The sequence below is a fragment of the Paralichthys olivaceus genome, chromosome 10 (assembly GCF_024713975.1).
Source record: "Paralichthys olivaceus isolate ysfri-2021 chromosome 10, ASM2471397v2, whole genome shotgun sequence".
Taxonomy (NCBI): Eukaryota; Metazoa; Chordata; class Actinopteri; order Pleuronectiformes; family Paralichthyidae; genus Paralichthys; species Paralichthys olivaceus.
This window is the reverse complement of record NC_091102.1, coordinates 16,388,034-16,410,626: the sequence shown is the minus strand read 5'-3', so window position 1 is coordinate 16,410,626 and position 22,593 is coordinate 16,388,034. Positions and strand designations below refer to the sequence as shown.

Here is a 22,593-nt window from a genome sequence, read left to right as displayed (position 1 = left end):
ATCAATTGATGTCAAGACGGCAACACCAGATGTGATGCAATCAAAAGAAATGTCATCCTCCGACATCCCACAGATTCACAGACTGCAAGATTATGAGGAAACCACACATTTGCATGCTAGGTATTTATGATGTACTCATCTGTGAACATGATAATGGGCGATGTGCCTCGTCTGTTGTGGAGCATCTCATATCACCACTGTGCCATTAACTACCTTTGATTTCAGAGCCCATGGCTAATCTAAAATTACTCGCCATGGAACTTGTGAAGATATAGTGTGCATTGAAGCATGCTGTGTGACAAAAGCCTGAGCCGAACAAAATGCATCACTTGAGTTTAGCTCAGAGACAATGAGAAGGAGAGAAAGAAAAGTTTAGAGTAAGGACTTACTTGCAGATGCATCCCAAAACTTAATAGATCCATCAGCATGCCTAAACAAAGAGATAGTTATATGTTACTTAAGTCTTTTTGGCCTAATTAGTGCACATATTAAATGATCAAAACACATGTCCTTAAGTTGAAACACAAATGCAGGCACACTTTAATTTTGATGGGTGAAACTGCAAATTTTTGGTTTCCAGCAGTTTTAGTCGATAGGTGTTTGGACTTGTTACATAAGCTTCATTTCTGGCCTTAGAATATTTCTCTCAGTATCTCTTACTCACCCAGTGATGATGATTTCTGGGTAGGTGTGGGAGCCTAATGTCCACGTTCCTCCACTAATGGGCCACTCCTGACATGGACACAGAAAGAATGTCCATTATTTTGAAAACCCAATCACAAAACACACGCTGTCATTTGCAAAAAATAAAACTGTGGCGTTAAAAAATTGTTCATGATTTTTGAATAAGGGATAACAGCAATTCAATAAAAGGCTGAATTTACTTGATAATTACTGAAAAGCTTTCACTTTCCAGTTTAATATTGGCAACCTGGAGAAAGCACCTTTTATATGTTCTGTCTGCATTGAACAGAGAAGTTGAGAATAAAGCTGTTTTTCCACTTAAAGCCTTGAAACATGCTCAAACATGTCAAGAGGAATTCATTATCGCTATCAACAAGAGCCTGAAAAAAATATTACCAAAAGCCAAATTCCCCAACCCTACCTTCTGACTGTAGCCGGTCTTCTTGTGTTTAGCTCCTATAGAGTAAAGGATGGGGATGATGTCAGGTGGACAGTCTGCAAAATAAGCTGTGCAGGTAACCGGAGACTCATGGATGTCCATGGGGTAAGGGTTCTCAAAGACTGGGAAGCTGCATGACACAAAATAAACAGAAATGAAAGCTCAAGTTATAATGGACATTTGTTTAACACACTGAATATGTGATAAACCTCAAATGGATAATTTAGGGTGGACAGGTATTCATTTATCTACCTTGATTTAAAACACCTCTTTGCAGGTGAGGCAAAAAAAGAAAAATCTCTGCTAGGTGTCTGCATGAAAACATGTCTACAGCAAAAACTCCCACCATGTAAATTGCTACACAAGCACTAATTATTCCTTTCCTAACTTTATAATTATTGGTATGAGCATAGATACTGAGTATAAATTGTCAAAACTACACCCTCTCTGTGCAGGCCACTGACTGCCCAATAATAACCCATTTAAATGCAATTAGCAGCTCATCAACGATCTGACCCTGTCGACAGTTCGGACATGTTAAAACTACATTAAGCCTTATCAGAAGATATTCATATCTTGCAGCTTTAATTAGCTCACCCAATTAACTGGGTGACCTAATTTATAGTTAAGTGTTTTGCTGCTATTTAAATGCATTCACAAGGCTTAGGTGTTAATCAATCAACACTGCGTCTTTCACCTTTCATCTTCATTCCATCCCATAATGATAACAAGTTAATTTAGCTGGAGAGGAAGCATTTGCACCTTGATAGCAAAGTGGCATATATCACCTCTGTTTCTGCCCTTTAGAATAGTTCTGAATGACACGGTTAGCTCTTTATCCCACATCATTTTGCTGTTGGCTCTAAGGATTGGGCTTATGGATGACAGGTATATGTTGTGTTTTCCAGGAAGTGATACAAGGTCATGTCATCTCATGTCAAAAACTAGCATGGACTGTCGATTTCGCTATATGAAGCACGTACTTGCTCTGTGTCAGATCCACAACAATCAAGTCCTTCTCCAGAAGCACCACCACTGCAGAAGGCTCCTGCACCTCTGTAAAATACAAAACCAAACTGAAAAGGATAACGCTCAACAACACAAACACCTACAACCACACTTTTCAGAAGATCATTTTTCATTCAACTACATCCATTTTTCACAATCAGTGCCTTTATCATTGTTTTTACATTTGACTGTATTGCTGATTCAACTTGAGTCACAGAGGATCACAAATGTACAAACCAATCTTTGAAAAGCACAGTTTGTTTGACATCACGATAGTGTTTTTAATTTCCAAAATACTCGTCCTACATTACTAAAAAAGATTTTCACCAAAAACAACTAAAAATCTACTGTGTGTAGCAGAATATTTTTCATCTAACAGGCCCAAATGTCATACCTACCGTCCATTTCATCAGTATGGACACCAGCTATGTCATTGTCTTTGGACACACTCACCGTTGTTGTAAGGAGTCTCACAGAGCACCATGAACTCTACAATGGGATAGTCCATCTCGAGCACAGTGATGGCTTTGCCATGCATGATGGTTAACGTTGGTCGCCGTCCTGCCTTGTCATACGAAAGTCCCCCAGAGAAGACAATAAAAGGCTCACTGTTGTGAAAGTAGAACCGGATGTTAGGAATGGTTCCTCTCGGGCTACACAAGTGTTAGCAGCTAAACCTGACTATGTAATAATTGAATAAAAACATTTATATACCAATAAGTCAATCTAACCTTTTATGAGACATGCATATGATTTTCAATCTGTTTATAAGTCAGTTATTTCAAGCCACTAACAAAATAAAATGAATGAATAAAAAAAAAAGAATGCTGATGCTTAAAGCTATGAAACTATGTCACACTAACTGAGATAAACAGTAAAAGATTGAAGCTTTGACTCTCACTCTAGAATCTATAGGACCGCGTGTCATTCAACACAATTGTAGGATACAATGTAACAGCAACAATGACCTCTGAAGGCTGACATAAAGCAAATCCACTGTGAAGTGAACTGAATCTGAATTAATTACAAACCCAAACATATGAAGTGTTTTATTATCTCTGTGCTGGTTCTGCAGGAGTTATGGAAGTGATCCAAAAGAACGAACCAGCTGGAGACTGGTTTAAAAGCACAGTGTAATCATGTATAATTTTACTCCCCTCTTGGCCCATGAGCACAATTTAAGAGGCTATAATTATAAAATAATGCTTTGCCTAAAACATAACTGCTTTTTGCTTCTATTGGAGGCTCGTGATTATCACTGTCTGGGGTAACATTAGCAAAATCCTCGTTATTTCACTAGATGATGAAATAACCACAGGATAAAGAAAAACTTCCTAAGCACCAAAACTGAAATCACAGTTTATTGTAATCAAACTCAGGACTCAATGAAAATCAGGAAATGTGGATGTGAATGTCTGTTTAAGAAACACACCTGCTCCTTGAGGTCTTGTATTCCACTTTGAGGATGGGTTTACATGACTCCTTCCTCCCATCCCTCTGTATCTTACCTGAATTAGAGAAAAGAACAAATAATGAACAATATTTAAAGACAATAAAATTAACATCTGAGGTTTTCACAACCCTCTCAGTTGAGTTTTTATCATTTATTATATAGACCACCCACTAATTTAGAGCGATATATAACCGTGCATGGAGACAGACAGACCTCAGAGTTTCCCACAATAGCATGCGTTGCAGTTCTGCAGGAAACATTGCAGATCCACTTGAACCAATACACTTTTTAGGAAACTTGCTAAGGTTAGTTCAGTCAGGAACACTCTCTTTATAATGAAACAAGTTATTGCAACAAATTGAAATACACAATACTTGGTACTGATGGCTCCACTTGGAAAATGCTCCCTGGATTAGCCAAGGAGCTTCCTAAGCTAAACAGGGAGCACAATGCAGGAAACCCCTAATACAAGAATGAGGCCAAAGCAGGACACTGAGTAACATTCTAGACATTTGACAGGTTAAGACTCTAATCTAGAAAGGTGAATGCAAAACGATGCCATCAGCAGTATGAGGTAGCAATAGTGTAGCAGGATCAATGCGGAGGACATCATATTTAAATGGTGTGTGACTGATTGGACTCCAATCAGTTCGCTTTCAACTGATTACAGTTTGGATGTCTGACTTCTGTGTCAACTAACGCAAAGCTTCTTTTTTGTGCAACCACTCAGTTTCTTCCCTTTATGACAATTTAAATTAACAAAAGAGCAAACTACCAAAGAGAAATTGGGAAATGAATTAGTCTTCAACTTTTATTATGTGTTATGATGACCCCCCTTCAAGCAATTCATTCTATTCTGCATAACTACATTAATTAATGGAAGTTCACAGCCCTATCCTCCCTAGCCATTATGACAAAGACGTAATAGTGACTAACACTGTATGTCTCATTATAAGTCACCATGACAGTTCCAGAGAAACAATCCCGATCGGAACAAAGAAAAAAGTTCCCTCTATACTTAATTATTATCACTGTGTAATATTTCCAATTCTTCCTTTCAGGAAACGTCAAGAGTGGCAGACCAACATCAGTGTTGGCACATTACAGAGAGTTATTTTTCAGCTGCTTCACATAATGAAATGATTTTGCCTTTGATATAAAGAGGAAATCTCTCGGCTGGAAGGCAGAGGGACCTTGGGTTTTTGCATCACGGACAAAGTGCTCTGAACAAAAGCCAAGCACCTTCTGAAACATGATTCTGAACTGCGAGGCTTTTCTCTACTGCTGCTTTTCACAGAATGGAATGCAGCAATTTCAAATACAGTCCTAATGCTGAATCCAGCATAGTTGAACCTTATTTTTTACTTGTTAAAAATAAAGCATGACGGAAAACTTAATGACCTCAATACAAAATCTTATTATGCACACTTATGTGCAATCATGAGCTCAAACTAGTGTGGCTGGAGCAGCAACTTTCTTTCTGAACCCGAACCATAGAGAAAAAAAACCTGACACCCATTCTGTCTTTAACCCGACCCGAGTCTGACAAGATGAGCAAGCCAATGTGATGGAGCTCAACCAAAACAATGAGTCTTGATGAGCTCGGGTCACGTATCCACACTGTAGCTTAAACTGTTTGTTCATTGGTTTCTTTAAGACTCGATTCAACCAAAGCCTTTACAATTGTGTTCCACTGTGATCAAAAGAGCCAAAGTGAAGGATTATATGAGGACCAACGTGGAGCCGAGAGCCAGAGTCTCCTCGTATTATCCTGCACAGCACAACTTATCTTCTATTATTGAATACATATATCTCAACCTGGTGTCTCTGTAATTGTGTTCTGCAATGAAAGTCCAACCAACATCTATACCAACGCCTAATTTAAATGGATTTATTAAATATATTTAAATTAATACAGTCGTAGGTTTATTGTCATGATAAAAAACTATTTATAAATGCCTTTTAAAGCAGTATAGTACAGTGTAATGCATAAAGTAATGTGCAGTTGGATGAATTCCATAGCGGAATATGCTCAGGGTCTGACCACTTCATTTATTTAATGCAAGAATAAAGGGAGTGTTCCATTCATATAAGCAGACAGGTTTACGGTTTATGTGTCTTCTTTTTCCAAGTCTCAATTCACCTCTGTTCATTTACAGTTACTCCTGTCCTTCACTTGCTTTCTTGTTTATCTGTTATCTTAACAAACTACTGGTATTTAACCGTGTCTTAGGGACTGCTGTGCTGTCCTCAACATTCATCGCCCACATCCTTCCCTATGCCTCACTCTTTTGTGATTCTGATCACAGCTCAAAAGTCAAAGGGAGGAAATATTCACCACCAGATATCTGACAATTTAAGAGTGGTAGGGAAGAGAAGAGACAAAGAGAGGATACGTTGGCAGAAGACGATTGAGGACTGGGTATAAAGTGGAAATCATTCAATCCACTGTTCTGTACTCAGAGCCAGATTTGCTTTGTCATGCACTCTCAATGTGAAATCACTTGGCAAAGAGCTTGGTTGAATAATACGGAGCTAATGGCTCTACACAGCTGCACTGCTCATCAAAGCCAGGATAACCAGGAGTGACTCCAAGGATTTGGTAATGGTAAAGACTACATTTATAACTAGTCTGAATGACCACTCAAAGTGTTTTACAGTATGTTTACCATTCAAAGATTCACAAACACATTCCACACTCTCTATCACACACAAGGGAAGGGGCAGTTCATGGTCCAGTGTCTTACCCAAGAATATTACCACATGCAGAATTAAGGAATTGGGGATCAACCCACCGACTTTCTGGTTAGTGCACAACCATCTCTAATTTCTGACTGACAGAGAGAACCAGTGTCTATGATGTACAGCATGATGTTTTCCACATGGAATAACCCCAATCTCCCCATTAACCAGTTCATACAATTGGATAGTTTCAGATATTTTCAACCTGGGGGCTATGTTTAGAAATGTTGGTGTGTAAATTGTTCTCACAAAAAGCATTAGAATCTGTCCAGAAGATCACCTCTGCTGACAGCTACAAGATGGCAGCAGTAATGTAATCTTATGGGGCAAGAGCAATAGTCCACAAAATGTCTGTCTATAAGTGTTTTATTTTCACCGATAAAAGGCTCACATTCACACTTATCTGTGGTCTTCTAATGAATCTACTTTCCCTTAAGTAGAGGTTTAGACTATATTTACATAACATATACATTTGCAATTTTACAACTCACAACTAAAATGAGCATAAAGGTAGACTTTCTCCAGGCCTTACTTTTACCATTTGAATCTCAACCCATAGAGAGTCAACCATTCATTTATTCTACGATTGATGAAATTTAAGATTTATCCTAAAGTATGTGTCCTTTTTGTCTGTTGTGTCAGTGAGCAGCCCAATGACCCAGTTCTTTCAGCTTGGAAATATATATGTCCTGATTCTGTTAATAATAAAAAAAAGTAGAGTAGTGTGGGTGTGACTCTCACCGTGAGGGAAGGTGACCTGAAATGGCTTGGTGGTGTTTCTGAGGTTCCACATCGTCAGGCTGCCGTCTGAGTGACTGCACATGAACTGCTTCCCTTCATGATGCCAGCTGACTGAGTGGATGGCCTGTGCCCACGACAGAGAGGGAGCAGATGTTTGATGAGCGTGTCATGTCATTCACATGAGGTTAAAAGTGTCATAAGTAGCTTTAAACCTTCATAACTAATCCACAACAGTTTCTACTTACAGATAATTACCTTCACAAACTGTGAATTTCCTGTGTTTTTTAAGAAAATAAAAGATTTACAACAGCAACAGAAGCAAAACAGAAAGGCAATATGAAATAAACAATAATGTGCAGCGTGATTCATGGTTTATCAACATGAGCACAACATACAGTATTTCACTTCCACCAGTGAGAGTAGCTGAAGGTTCCTCGTCTAAGATGTGAGTGGTGCTTTTTTTTTTTTGTTCATCCCTTTTTTGTTTTTTGTACTCAGCTGAAGAGGTGTGACACAGAGATGCCATGCTACACTGGAGGTGGTGCACATGAGACCACCTTAATGAATGTGAGCAGGATGTGACTCTTCACAGGAGATGGGACAGGAGATGAGCGATGGCAACTGATTGAGAAGATCAGCGCTATGAGGTGAAATTGTCCAAGGGGCAAATTGGGTTTGAGGCCACAGAGGTTAAAAAAAAAAACCCAGAAAAAAAATGAGATGGATGATGTGTGTTTGACAGTGGTTGTGTATGTACCTGAATGTGTGTGTGTGTGTGTGTGTGTGCGTGTGTGTGTGTGTGTGTGTATATCCTGTAATAAAAATACTGAATAGGCAAAAATTAGACCGATTTGAAGCTTTTCAATTAAGACTCGTTCAATCTATTTTTTGCTGTGTAATTTCACAATGTGCATTTTCACTGAGGCTTCCATACCTGATAAAGGGAAGAGCAGGAAATGTTGTCTTGCTGATCATCATTTTGCCGATAACCTAATTAACTGCTACATAAACTAGTTGGTTTCATAATTTGTATAATCATGTATAGCATATATGTCTATATACCTTTTAACATTAACTATGCTTACATGGACATCAATAATCTGCATATTGACCTTGAATGAGACATTAGTTTGACTATGATGTTTACATGAGCTGCTAATAGGGTTTTATTCATATTCCCATTTACATGTTAGAGAGCCTAGAGTGCGTAATGTTGACATGAGGCAACATTATGTCCACTACATCATATGTCTGATGTTTCTGACACAATTTTAAAACCCTAACCTGAAATAGTTTAATGGATGATGCTACAGTATACCAATTTTTTTTTCTACTTTTCCAAAACCTTTAACTCCTCATTATTTTTCAATGTTATCTACACTCAAACACTGTGCATGCATCATTAAGCAGTTACCAACTGCTTAATTAACATAATGCAGTTATGTTAATGTTGCAAAAATGCTGTGAAAACCCAAATAGGGTATAAGAAGTATACATGTCTACATAATGCAACTAAGGCCACAATACCCCACATCTTAATTCTGCGTATGGGCTTATGCAGGTTAAGGTCATCCAAAAATGTTGTTTACACAGCAGTGTCTTATTCCGACTTTTGTCTTGATCAGTTAAATATAAGAATAATTGTTGCAGATGGTCAGAACAGCGAGGACACACAAACTAAACTTCACCAAACGCAAAGGACAGAGCCTTATGTTGCACTGCACCTCTAACTGGGTGAAATGACAACTATATTCTTCACCTGTTTGTGTGAGCTGTCGTAGGCAGCTCAAACTGGTATGAGCGAGCCTAGGTTCTCCAATTACTGCCTCTTATTCAAGCAGCAGTAATTGGCCGGCACAAGCGACAGGCAAAGAAATACCTCAGTTGATGACAAAGGTGCCAGATTGAAAACAAGAAAAGTTGATGCTGATCAAAGATGATAATGGTACAACCTGCGGCTGAGTTACAAATTATTGGTAGAACAAATGGGTAATGTCTGTTCCTGAGCAGGATAAGTGATGGAAGGAGGATGAGAAGATCAGATGAAGGCTTTTACAGGCCCAGAAATGGATTCATGTAAATGCACTTTCTTCCTCTCCTATATGAACCAATCGATACCTTTGTTAAGTCTTTGTTTCCACAGAATTCTGAAGTCAAGGAAGGTTTGTAAATATTGACTTACATCACTCACGTACCCCCCTCTGTGTGAACATGATTCATTTTTTACGACCTGGATTTTGCCAAATTCTGATATACTACATATCCTACACCCTGCTGCTATGACAAACGCCCCCCCACAGAGAACACTGAACATTTATGAATATAATTATCCAAGTTACACCGAAGGCCTCTTGAAAATCCACTTTAAATGTCAGAGTGACACGATGCCAAAATAGGAGGAAACAAAACGTCGTCACCTGACTTCTCACTCAAGTTGGTGAAACAGGAGTGCACAGTGGAAACTCACCTCATCGTAGTAGATTCTGAAGTCAGCCTTCTTGCACCGGAGGTCCCATTGAACGACCGTCCCGCTCTCAAACCCTATAAGCAGCTTCAGAGGGGAGCGTGACAAGGAATGAAAGGGAGGTATAAGACCAGAGAAAACAATTGAAAACAGCACCAATTTAATTTAAGTAATTTCACGATTTTCTGTGATGAGACATTTCTTTAATCCTTCCTCTTTAGAGTTCTCTTTTTCAGAGAAAGTTTCTTAGCTTTCTTAGTTTCTTAAATATGTATTACTGAGCTTTCTACAATTTATTTAAATACCTGTGTGGGTCTGTTTTCTGCCACACTTGCAGACACACATATATTTATTGATTTATACATGTGCAGAAATACGTATATACACCTGTTACTAGTTTACATGACAGGATGTGAGTATGTGTCTGTACATACACGTACACACATCCTGTGCACATGCCTTGTGGCACATAACCCGTGGATGAAAACAGGCAAAAACAACAACCTCACAAAAACACCCACACACTACGACATCGTTGCACACTCATAGGTTTGGAGGAGAGATAAAAGACAGCACAGTGTGATCACAGATCAGAGGAGAGAGATCGAGAGTAACGTTGGAGAGGCACAGCCTGCAAGGCAGAGCGGAGGAAACAACTCTCTTGCTGAAAGGAGACGACGTGTGTAAAAACTAAGACGAGGAGTTGAGACAGGAGAAGTGGAGCTTTACATTAGCAACACCAACAGTCTCAAATGTAAACAAACAGGTGAGATGAATGATGTCACACTGTATAGGCTCGGAGGCTCGTCGCATCTTCCACACAGATCTGCTTTGACATGCACTGAATTTTTTATTATCGAGCCATCTTCCACAAAACTTGTTTGGAGAGTTTGAAAACAGAGGATGTTATTTTCAGGAGAAAATGTGCTTTTGAGTGAAGATGGTTTTCAAGGCATTGTTATTATTTCCATGCAATAAAATGTCAGCACAAGAAGAATAGCTAAGTTAATACTACTATAAAAGAAAGTATTGCTGATTCACTCACATAATTGATTGGGCCACTTAAGTGTACAGGAGACATTATTAATTAGTCAAACCTTTTTCTATGTCTTTTTCTGCTGCCACTTAAGTCTGCTGGGAAGAAGTCTTTCAGTGAAGCAACTCATGAACCATCAATTTATATGCCAACAATTGTTTTCTGGATTAACTGATTAAGAATTTGGTTGGTAACACGACAAGAAAACAATGAAAAATACAGAGGATTACATCATCAAATGCTTCCTTTTAAAGCCAATGATCTTTAGTGTAATGTATAACTAATAATGTGCTAAAAAGATTTGCATACATTATTCTCAAAACAAGTTGATTCTTTTTTGCCGATGACCAAACAAGTTTATCCACTTATCATTGTAGCTCTAATTGTTTTTGATGATTATGATGAAGCTGCAGGAAAAGTTAAAAACACACACAATCTAATTTACTGGTGGTTTCTAAAATGTTGGATTACATGATACAGCAGAAATGGAGCAAAAATAAATCATAGTCATATTTCTGGTCACCTGAATTATAGTTAATGGCTTGTATTGTTAACTTGGATAAAGTGATCCTTATATTCGCCAAATGTCAGGGTGAATGACACTGTGTGAAAAAACTTTTGTGATGGATTTTTAATATATGTGACTAACCCAGTTACTGTTCACAACGAGTGAGACAACCCCTTTTTTTCCCACCAGGTTACAACCTGACATATTATTTTCACAGCCCTGTAGTTCTCTGAGCTGTTTTTGGATTTTTTTTCTTGTGAGTCTGAGCCACTCTTAACAAAGTTTCCTGCCATATTTACTACAGTTATTACGAGTGTACAGTTTCTAGTGGACCATGGATGAAATTTCTTTTAAAATAAGTTTTAATGTCTATTCCCTGCTGTCAGACCCCAGTCATAATTAGGAATCTGGAACTGTCGGCTTTTTATTTACCACAAATAAAGTGAATAATAAGCACAAAAAGCAAAAGCTTTGAGAAATAAAAACACTTGAACTTGTAGAATCCTGTATCTGTCTCTACTCTTTTAGATTACATTAATAACATGTTCTAATGCTGCACACAGCACTTCTTCCTTTGTCCTGTGTGACTACAGTGTGTGAGAACAGCTGCACACTCCTCACTCGTCTTTATGTCTTCATTGCTTGTCAAGCCTGGTTTGACCCAAGGCAGAAAAATCCATTGGGAAAAATCAATATGCTCTTCAACGACCTCTCTTTGTACAGCAACCTCAGCCTGCCACCTTTCCTACCAATCTGACTGTGACATGACCCTGACAAACACGACCGTCCTCAGAAGATATTACGTAAGTCCCTCACACTTCATATTATCTGTGTGTATATGTGAAGAGCCCGAGGGACGGAGAAAAAGAACATGAGAGCAACAAGGAGAGATACTATAGAGAGAATGTTGTGCGGTCGGTAAGCCAGTAAGAAGAACTGAAAGAGGTGAGACTTAAAATAAGAAAAATGTACGGAAATAGAGAGTAGGGAAAGATATGATGGAAATGCAATGACAGCAGAAGCAGGTTGAATGACAGATGAAGGAAGGGATTTGACTAAAGGCAAGATTTAACACAGGGAAATATGATGGGGGGCTCTATGTTGCAGAAAGTGATCAGGTTAAGATTGGGTGCTTGAGGAGAACCAGGAGGTGTCTGTGGTGTTTCTTTTATCTTCTTTCTCACCTTCCCTTCATCCTTTGGGCTGTCGCTCAAATGAACCACAGGTCCTGGATGAGTTTTAGTTGATCTGTGATGAGAGGGAGAGATAAGAGAGAGATGAAATAGACCCATAACTCTTTGTTTTGGAGAGGACGTGGAAGCAATGACTAATGAGCAATTCTACAGTTTTACACTTGACATACAAGTCACATTTCCCTGTTCAGTCCAAAATTATAGTGTATAGTAACATGCTGCAAGGTAGAACAACTTTAACAAGCACAGTATTTAAGGAAATAATTGACTGATAACCACATTTTCAAAGTACTTGCATTTTAGAACTGTTAAAATTGTTATTTCCTTTAAACGATCTGTCTTTCTACAGTATCTATCTGTCTGTCTGTCAAACTATGTAATAATGCAAAAATATCTCTCTGCATACTGAGTCGAGCTTCACTAAACTTTGAATAAAAACGGTGAACAGCTCTTTGTGCAGAAGTGGTGGTGCAGCTTCAGGGTTCTGAGGACTGCGTCCCACAGTTGGACTTGCTCTGGCTAAATTAATCACTATTACAGAAACAAGCATTAACACACGCCAAAGAAAACCACCCATTTCAAATGGAAAGAGCAAAATATCTGGGATGGGAAGGAACTGAGTACATTAACACAAGCACTTTACCTAAGCACAATTTGAGTTACTTGTTATTAATACTCAGCTATGGAGTTGACTTATTTCACTCAAAATACTGTATATCTTATATCACGTTTAAAAACTTGTCGTTGATCATGAACAATATGATATCATGAATGATTTCATAATGTTACGATTGAATTCTAATACTTTAAAAATATATAATTATTAGATATAATAATATGTGATGTGTATTGTATATAATTATTACATTATTATCTGTAACATTCTGAATGCAGATAATAACACAGATAATAATGTATTTAGAATATAAGACAACCTCTTGCCCTATATACTAAAAATGTAACTATTATCTGTAACATTTTAAATGCATTTTAAATTTTATTTGTAAGAGTATTCTACACAGTGGTATTGTCAAATTTGCACAAATATTTTGCCATTTTGAACACAGATGGCCACATAATCTGTCAGTATCATATGGGATTGTGACAAAATACACGTATGCAGAAGTAAAGGGACGTCTTGTTTTTGAGTTAATCAAATGTTCTCCCAAAACTTACTGCATAAAAAAAATATATATTTTTCCAAGAACCACTTGGTCACTGGCCAACTTCACTGCAGCAGCCACGAGAGCATGATGACTGGAATGTGAGCTGATCTGGAAAGCCGAGGTAAACTGTGACTGACACGTTCATAACTGGCCATTTAGTTATGCCTGCTGTGGGAGGGCGATAAAAACAACTCAATATCTTCCTGTTTGACAGTCAAAGAAGCAAAATGCAAAGGTATCACCAAAACGTCCACGACACACAAGAGCTGTCCAGTCACTGCAGCGCAACAATGAGTGAAACTGGCTGCACAAGCCATTTAGCAAAAATAACACATTCAGCTGATGCTCAAATTCTGATGTAACATGCATATGCTCTTTTGACACTAGATAATGCATTGTACATGAACAAACCTATACCCCACATAACTTAAAAACAAAACTAGATATTAAGTTGTTGAAGAGATAATACTGGCAGCAGTTATTGGGTTTTGGATACAGTGGATTTGACCCGGGGCAAGCACTTGTTATTGTATAAGTAAGGTTGTTTTTTCTTTGGTTTATGAAACTCTGTGCAGACAAATACGTGAATTGAGGTGAGTTCCTGACTGACTTAGGGACTCCTAATAAAGTTTGCCTTTCAGTTGACAAGGCCACTTTTTGAAGAGCACACAAATCAAATCAGGATGTTTTAAGAAAAGATTGATTTTACTCATGAATAGAGTGTCTGTCTAGCTGTGGGGCTACATGAACTGCTGAAATATATCCAACTCAAAAAATATATATCTTTCTTTTCTTTCTTTCTATTTATCTGTCCTTCAATTTTGTGAAAAACACACTCAAACTTGCAGGATGGATTTCTGGAGACCGCTTGAAATGTGGTGTTGACTGTTTCATTGTGAGTTTGTAAATGTAACCCACTTCTTCATAATTCGTACTACAGACTCAAACTTTAAATGGGTCTCATACATTAAACTTTTTGAACAATCACATTTGAGGTTTAATGTTTTTTTTCTAAGATTTAGATTTTTGTGAAATAGCTGCATAAAGACATCATAAAGCCGTACTTTGCCAAGATGGATCTAATTTCAAAGCGATCACCACATCTTTCCCCTTCCCTAAAAAACCCAGTGGACCAAGAGACCATGCTCGGGACTATCTAACTGTCTGTCTGTATTTCCCTTTTGCTCAGATGAATGCTCTTTAGATTAATAGATAAACACTAACTTCTCCAAAATCAAACCATTCTTTTAACTGGAGCTGGTATGACGCAGCAAATTTAAAAATAAAATTGAAAATTACGAAGGAAGAGCGAAATATTATTTTCCAGATATGGAAAAAATGTAAATATGGCTACGGATAACCACACACACAAATGGAAAGACACCTTGAGCTGAAGCAGGGCCAGTGGAGCCATGGCAACCAATCACAGGAGAGACCAAATAATCAACGTGACAGATTAAGGAGGAGGGAGAAAAGGCAGGAAAAAGCATGTCAGCTGCAGAGATGTCAAGGACATGACATGTTTGAATTGTATAGTGAGTAATATTCAAATAGCATCACAGCAGAGGCTGTATACCACATTGTGATGTCTCCTGTACATCTACATCTATCAGAGGTGAAATGAAAAATCAAGGCAGTGTAATGCCTCAGCATGCAAACGTATCGTGTGGTTGTATATCTATTAACTTGGACTGTATTTACAGTTGTTTTCCAGTCTTGTCGGCCGGTCCAACTGCTTTACAGTACAAGTTGCAGTCACCCATTCACACACTGTTGGCACAGCCTTCAGGTATTTGGGGCTCAGTATCTTGCCCAAGGACAATTTGTAATGCAGAATGGAGGTGCTGGAGATTGAACCACCGACCTTATGGCTAGTACATAGATTCAAATGTGCAACAACTTGCATCAACAGCATCTCTGTCCCTGATATTAGTGTTGGGTAATGTGATTCCATGAAGAGAATTTTCCGTTTCCTAAATTTGGTCATGTGTAATTGTTGAACTTTAACCATCTGCTGACATGGAGTCTATAGGTTTTGGCTCAGATGATGTTGAGGTATTCAGGAGAAGACGTGCACCGAGGAGGAGGAGGACGAAAGAAGACATGTAACTGCTCAGAAATGATAAAAACACAACACCCACGTTTTGCTTATAGGAAACAGCTCAGCCACTCAGCTGCATCCTGAGCGAGCCTCTTCATTGGCTCTTTCCCTCAACATGCATTCAGCCCTTAGTATACCCACAATCCTTTTCACCTAGTGTACAAAGAGACAAAAACATTTCAGACAAGCAGCCTACATTTCCTCCTTTTTGACATCTTACTTTTTTTTTCATGTTTTCCTTTGCTGCAAAAGTCAAAAATATAACAATATAGAGCTTAGGATGTTATTCCCCTCCTTCATTTTCAGTGAGGATTAGCTGTGCATTCGACTCAGGGAGATAATATTTAGAGTCATAAGAGTCAGAGAGACGGAAATAATGAAATAAGACAGTGTCTCTAAACAGTGTTTATGTTCTACTACAGCATAGCAGGAGCAAATTGATCTGACAGGTCTCAACATATATCATAATGACTGTAGTCTTATAGTGAAATACACAACAATTTTACTATTATATAATCTATAATATAACTTGCTTTCATATTTGCTTAACAGTAATATTAGAAAAGGCTCAACCTATACTGCTTGTGATTGACTTGGCACACATGGTCTCCTTATTGGCTGTCCGGCATGGCTGACAGGCTAGTGGGGGTGGAGTTAACTTTTCAAATATGACAGGGAGTTTGGAAAGGAGGCGCGTCAACCTCATCATGAGAGAGTCAACCTCATCATGAGTGAGGGACTGAGAGAAGCAGGGAGACACGTGGTGGAAAAGTTTAAGAGTGTCATTGGAGGACGAGACCCTCGAGTTCTGTCTGTGTTAATGTTTACAAATGAACTCATTGGCATACTGACACTGAATGAAAACTAAGAGCGAGCTGGCCAGCCCATACCAGTAAGCTCATCAATCTTTTCCTCTTGCCTGAAGCCGCAAAGTTACCCTCTGTGTACTCATGGGCAACCGCACCTTGGAAGCCTTAGACAAGCTGTAATTCATCAAATCTCCGAGGATGCCTTGCCGTGACATAATGCAATTTGGAAGAATACAATTTCTAAACCACCAATCAGAGGCAGGAGGAGAGTCTGACCAAGTTTCAATCACTGCTTGAGCTCAGCTCAGAGGAAATGGAGGAGTTGTATTCATTTAAATGATCTCTTTCTCTCTCCACTCTAGTTTTGAAATCCTACTGTGGATTTAAGAATAGGAGATTGACAAGGCACTATGTATAAGTTATGTATTGAATTTAAATGCCATTATAAATCACAGTATTCACATATGATAAATATAGCACATTGCTGACAAGTCTTTTATTATTTCTTCTGTTTCATGTTTGTATGGACAGAGCACCTTAATCACAAATAATTCAGATGGAACCTTCAAACCAAATATCCTGCAATATTTATGTGCTTTGGTAAAAAAAAGAAGACATTTCATTCAGTTGTATTGTTTGTGTACATGAAGATATTTGATCTATTGTCCACTTTTTCATGACTGTGTTTTCATAGCCACTTCAGCTCAGTGACAGTGTCATCTCTGATCGGATACTTGATTCTTGTAGCAGCTATTTCAAACGGTATTTTCACCCAACCTGCCCCATCATCACAGACCCAGGCAGCTTCCATGGAATAGGCTGGTGAACATGGGGTGGTCTCTTATATGGTGGGTTAAATATAGAGAAAAACTAAAAAGATCTTTTCGCGTGCATGTTTCAGTGTTTTACATTTACCAGGACAATGATCTATTACTAAACTTATACAGATGCTTTGGGCTTCCTATATATGACTATCCAAATGTTGTCTGTGCTTTAAACAAAAAGAACAACAGGGAGAAAACGGTGTAACATTTGAGCATGTGAACATTTGGCAGACCATAACAATCCATACATTTGCAAATGTTCAGTGTTATATAGGGTTTCTATTGCCATGTGCTTCTTCTGTATCTGCAGAGCTCATTTGCATTTTAACACTACTTATTCATTCTGCACCAAAACAAATTGAAAAGAGGTTGGACCAGGAGGATGCTGAGAGCTTTCAGAAATAGCCAAACATGCCAATGCTGATTATGGCAGACGCGATGCCAGGCGTAAACATAATTCTGTTCACCAGAGGGATATATATGAACTGCAGCAGGGTGCGCGCAAGGCTGCTGTGTCTTTTTTCCCATTTCCCTCTTGCATCTCATTTTTTATACCTCATTTTGGAATGAATCTCCTGAAGATGAAATTGTGCATTTAATATGTTGCGTACCCATTTGAATTTCAATGAGAGTCACGGCCCTCCTGTTTGGGAACATTGGCCCCAGTTGAACTGTCGCTATAATTGATTCTTTTTCGATAGAGCATACTTAGGTTTGTGTTCAATTATGTGAATTGCTGGCACACAAACAAATGCTGGGATGACATACACACACATACACACACACACACAGACACACACACACACTCACTGAATGACTCTCACTCTGCTGTTTGTAAACAGCACACGGAGTGGATAAGTTCTCCTTTGCTCACTAGACGATCAACTGCAGGAATAACAGAATCCCCACTCATCCCTATTCATGTTCGGTAGAAAACGTCCCCAGCCAAACTATGAAATTCCCCGGTCGCTGTGTGTGTTGATGAAAGAAGATGCTCTCTATACTAGTTCAACTTCTCATGAACTCCACTTCAGAAAGGTACAGAGTGCTGACGGTTAGAAAATATAGAATACATTATACATTGTCTTGCAAACTCAAACAGAATGAAATATAGATTGTTCATAATACAGATTGTTCAAATGTGATCTCCCAACATTATGCAAATGTTTGTCAGAAATGTGATTATATATACAAATAAAAAGATGATTTGTTTTTTCTAAATGCATCTCTTTTACACAGTAGCTGCAGCCACTGTGTAGTGCTTCTGCCCCCTTTTCAATTGTGTTCACATTTGCAAGTCTAAGTCGTTTAACTATTTCCAGATTTAAGACTAAAGGAGACAGAGCCTTTGCAGGACTGGCTCCTCAGCTCTGAAACAGCGTTCCACAAATCAGTTGACTCTGCTGCTACTTTTACATCTTGTTTCAAAACTTAAGATAGATTTTACTTAGGTGGTATGAGCTGCTGATTCATTTTTGGGGGTTGCACTTACTGAGAGTTTTATATTTTTTTTCTGCATGTGTTTGTATATGCATTACTGTATATGTCTGTTTAAGTATTTATGTATGTTCTAAAAGTACACATTTCATTATTTACACTTTAATTATTTAATGTTGCATATGTTCTGTTCTTCTGAACATTGAATGCTGCATTAAATGCTTTATTGTGTCCACAGAAAGCACTTTGTGCTTATTTGCTTGAAAAGTGCTGTGTAAGTAAAATTATTATTACTATTTCATAAATATGTAAAAATATCCTAACATGTTAATGAAGCAGTGTTTTTTTATGGCAGGCAGCAGGACTGAAAGACAAAGACATACCAACATACAACTGAAAATTCCTTCCTCACATTTTTAGACTTTTAAAGAAGCTTCAAAAATTCTGATTATGAGATGCAAAATAAAATGGAGCGTCCTCTCTGCAGCAAGAAATCAACAAACCAAAACGTCTGTTCAAATCTCAAACACTGTCTTGGCCTTCGAGACTTGAGCAGTGATTGGCAGACAGACCTCCCACACATAAACACCAGTGTTGTGACTGCTCTCTCCAGTTTGGGCTGTCACGAGGCAACAAGCTGGTTTGGTATGGAAGTGACTTGTGACTGACACTGCAGCAGGGGACTTGTCAGGGTAACACCACATGAACAGTGTGTAGGTGGGTGAAACCAAAAGAAACAAACAGGCATACAACGGAGCTGCGCCCCATTTGTACACTTGACGATGCCTTTAATTGTCAATCTGCAGCATGATTTAGCAGCACAAACAAACGTGCACATCAACAAAGAAATATATAATCTATTCAAACAAAGGCAGTTCGGTTATTTGTTTGATTACAGCCAAACAACCATCCACATATTCATCCAATGCAACAGCTAAAACAATGAAATCCCATGTGGTGATTGCTTCTCTCCACATTATAACATGTTGTTAGATCCCAAAAGCTTCAGTGTCTCCAATTAAACATTTTTACCCATTTACATCTGACGTTTAAACCAGAAAATAATGATAAATGACTGTGGCTGAATTCTGCACGACTACCAACAAAGGTATCAGTTATTGAGTTAACAAGAGGCACAACAGAGTTTATCTTTCAAACATATGATTCTTGAGATAAGTAATCTTTCTGTTTGTCACCACTGATGAATTTATTTCATAGAAGAAGGCATCAGTAGAAGACCAAGTTAACTGCCATTCAATATTTCACCATTCATATGAACCAGTGCCCTCCGCAGCACCACCATCAGGATCATTACTTTAGAAAGCGTCACTGTCATCACCATAGCTGGTACCACTGTTTGGGGGATCTCCAGCATTGAGCATTAGCTACTCACAGTTCTATGGCCTTGTTCCACATGATGACGTATCCGGACAAAATGAAGGACTCGATGTTGACCATGTGTGTGTTTCCACGCTCCGTCCCCACGTACAGCCATTTACTCTGAAAGGGAAGGTGGCAAAACGTGACCCTGGAGAACAAGAAACAAAGGAGGAAAGAGACTGGGTGTTAGAATATCGATATAAAATCATTAAGTCAGTTTGCTTCAAGGATTGGTGGCTGTGATAGCACAGTGTATTCTCACTTTTTTGTACAAATGCACATTGAGGTAAACATGTAAATGTGCTAAATTTGTGTTTATAATGAGGATAATTAAGTTAGTTATTATTAATGTGTCTTTACACCAATCTGCCACTCAAATAAAATGCAAAACTGGTTTTATCTGATCGGGGTGTTTTTTTCTTGTTTAGAAAGAATGATTTAAAACCTAATGTCAATTCCAATCACGACTGAATGAAGTTAGTCACACTGCTATTTCATCAGCAAAGAGGAGTAACATTAAACTGAATGTTTTTCTTTTTTAGAGGATGGATTATATGCATCATTACAAGGCACAGAGGAGAAGGCTGCTAATGTTACATTGGGAAAGACAAAACAATTTCAAGTGTTTCCTGCTTGTGCACAGGTCAGAGTCTCAGCTTTCAGATAACGGGTCAAGTTTCCGATGTTATTTCTGGGGCTTTTCAGATTCAGGCACAAATGTTTGGAACAGTGAGGAACTCCAGTGTCAATTATTAACAGCACAACAAAACCAGTTACCTGTTTTATTGTGGTTAATCAATGTATTAGTCACAATGTATCCTACAATAGGATCGAGCAAAATTAAATTGAACGAGTCACTTTGCTGCTCTTTCTTTTTAACAGCTATACAGACTGTCTTCTGGTGACTCAACATTGGCTCCGTGGTCCGTTCTCCAACCTTCAGTATAGTCTTTTCAGTGCACATGACAGATGGTGACTTTGTCACAATTAGCTAATGATGATAATTGTCCTCTCAACAGAAGTCATGGTCTCACTCATTCATGAATATCCAACGAAGATGGCCTGACTCATTGTGTCATGGTTTAATTTAGCACTTGGCAGGAAGGTGGAAATCGCTTTCTCTCCACAATGCGGAAGCTGGTGTATAGGAATTATCGCCTACATTTGCTCATCCTGCGCTTTATGTTGCCACTCATGCTCCTCTCTTGTCAGAGAACTCATACACTCAGTCTGTGCGCTCACCCTAAGCTGGTATAAATAGTTATTTTAAGAGCCCTTCAAAACAACTGCCAGAAGTAGAAGCCTGAACTTTTTCTGTGTGCGGTTACATTTCACTGTAGCCTGCAGACATACTGTACGCACCACAGGCTGAACTGGTCCACTGTTCCACACATAATCACTACCCCTCTGTACTCAAAGCTTTAAATAGAATCAAATCTTAATTATTGAATGCAGAATTTTTCCCCGCACAGTCTACATTTTGCATATGTATGAATTCTCAAATGTACCTCAAGTGAGAATCACTCCAGGCAATAACGATATAACTTAACTGTAGAAGCTCACAATTACCATACCTGAGTGTTTGCATGACTGTTCAAGCTTTGCACTGAAAATTACACAGACCATGTTTGAAACATAATGATTTTGAAGCCACAAACTATTTATTAAATCATTTTCTATGACCCAGTAAATGGTAGGATTATAAGATGGAAGACAAATGACACAGCAAGCAATTCAATAAGGATTCTGGTGGCTCGGGGAGATAACAACATTCAAACTGTTGGAGGTGGTGGGGATGTGCTTCATGAGGAAGAAAGTCTTCTGTCTTTTGCAACGTATTTATCTTCAAGAAGCTTTGTGATCAATGTTTATGGATTATTAGCTCTTTACTACAAAATATCTTCACAAATTGTTGGGCTGTAATGATTCATTGATCTGGATCAATATATCGATTCATTAAGCAACAATATAATGTATCGCTGCAAAAGTTAGTGGGGATCATTCGGTTGTGTGGAATTATTTTGGATTTGGAAAACAGGTCAGCAGCTTTTCATAAAACACATGACGAGATAAGACACTCAGAAAATACCACAAACTTATTATTTTTCCAAAGACAAGAGGCCTCACAATAAATTTGAATACAGATTGAGTCAAGACTGAACTAAAAAAAGGTAAATTAGTGTCTTTTTGTGACTTGATATAGATGTAACTAATTTTGGAATATTGGTTTTATGGCAGGCTGTCCAATATGACGCATTTCAAAAAACATCTGCAGTACCCCTACAAGTCTTGATTCTCCCCCTGATAATAAAAAAGGGAAATAGTCAAAGAAAAGTCACAGCTTTAAAGAAAAAAACATATACTAAATGAAGAAGCAATCAGAAAATTAAAAGACGTGGGAGGAGTGAGTAGAGGCGAATACAGATCTGGAGTCAAATGTATGGTTTTGACTCCAGACAGTGGGACCAGGTTTATAATTAGCAATCAAAGAGGACAGGAAGAGACCTGGGTTTAGCCTCCAGCTGACCAGCCATCGCCAAACCAGCAAATATCCTTAATTAACTAAACAGATGTAGAGATTAATTGAATTGCTGACATCATCTAGGGA

General features: G+C 38.4%; 1 protein-coding gene across 15 annotated transcripts in view; it reads right to left on the bottom strand.

The window, feature by feature from the left end:
• The window catches only part of stxbp5l (syntaxin binding protein 5L), a 121,918-nt gene that overhangs the window by 36,559 nt on the left and 62,766 nt on the right, over nucleotides 1-22,593 (bottom strand). For all 15 annotated transcript variants that reach the window (XM_020089623.2, XM_069532791.1, XM_069532792.1 and 12 more), the window contains exons 5-14: nucleotides 19,999-20,133; nucleotides 12,260-12,323; nucleotides 9,535-9,618; nucleotides 7,068-7,191; nucleotides 3,564-3,639; nucleotides 2,585-2,739; nucleotides 2,107-2,179; nucleotides 1,106-1,253; nucleotides 665-732; nucleotides 390-430 (exon numbers count right to left, since the gene is read on the bottom strand). In XM_020089623.2, the coding sequence (XP_019945182.1) occupies nucleotides 390-430; nucleotides 665-732; nucleotides 1,106-1,253; nucleotides 2,107-2,179; nucleotides 2,585-2,739; nucleotides 3,564-3,639; nucleotides 7,068-7,191; nucleotides 9,535-9,618; nucleotides 12,260-12,323; nucleotides 19,999-20,133 (968 nt within the window). The remainder of the gene's footprint in view (nucleotides 1-389; nucleotides 431-664; nucleotides 733-1,105; nucleotides 1,254-2,106; nucleotides 2,180-2,584; nucleotides 2,740-3,563; nucleotides 3,640-7,067; nucleotides 7,192-9,534; nucleotides 9,619-12,259; nucleotides 12,324-19,998; nucleotides 20,134-22,593) is intronic.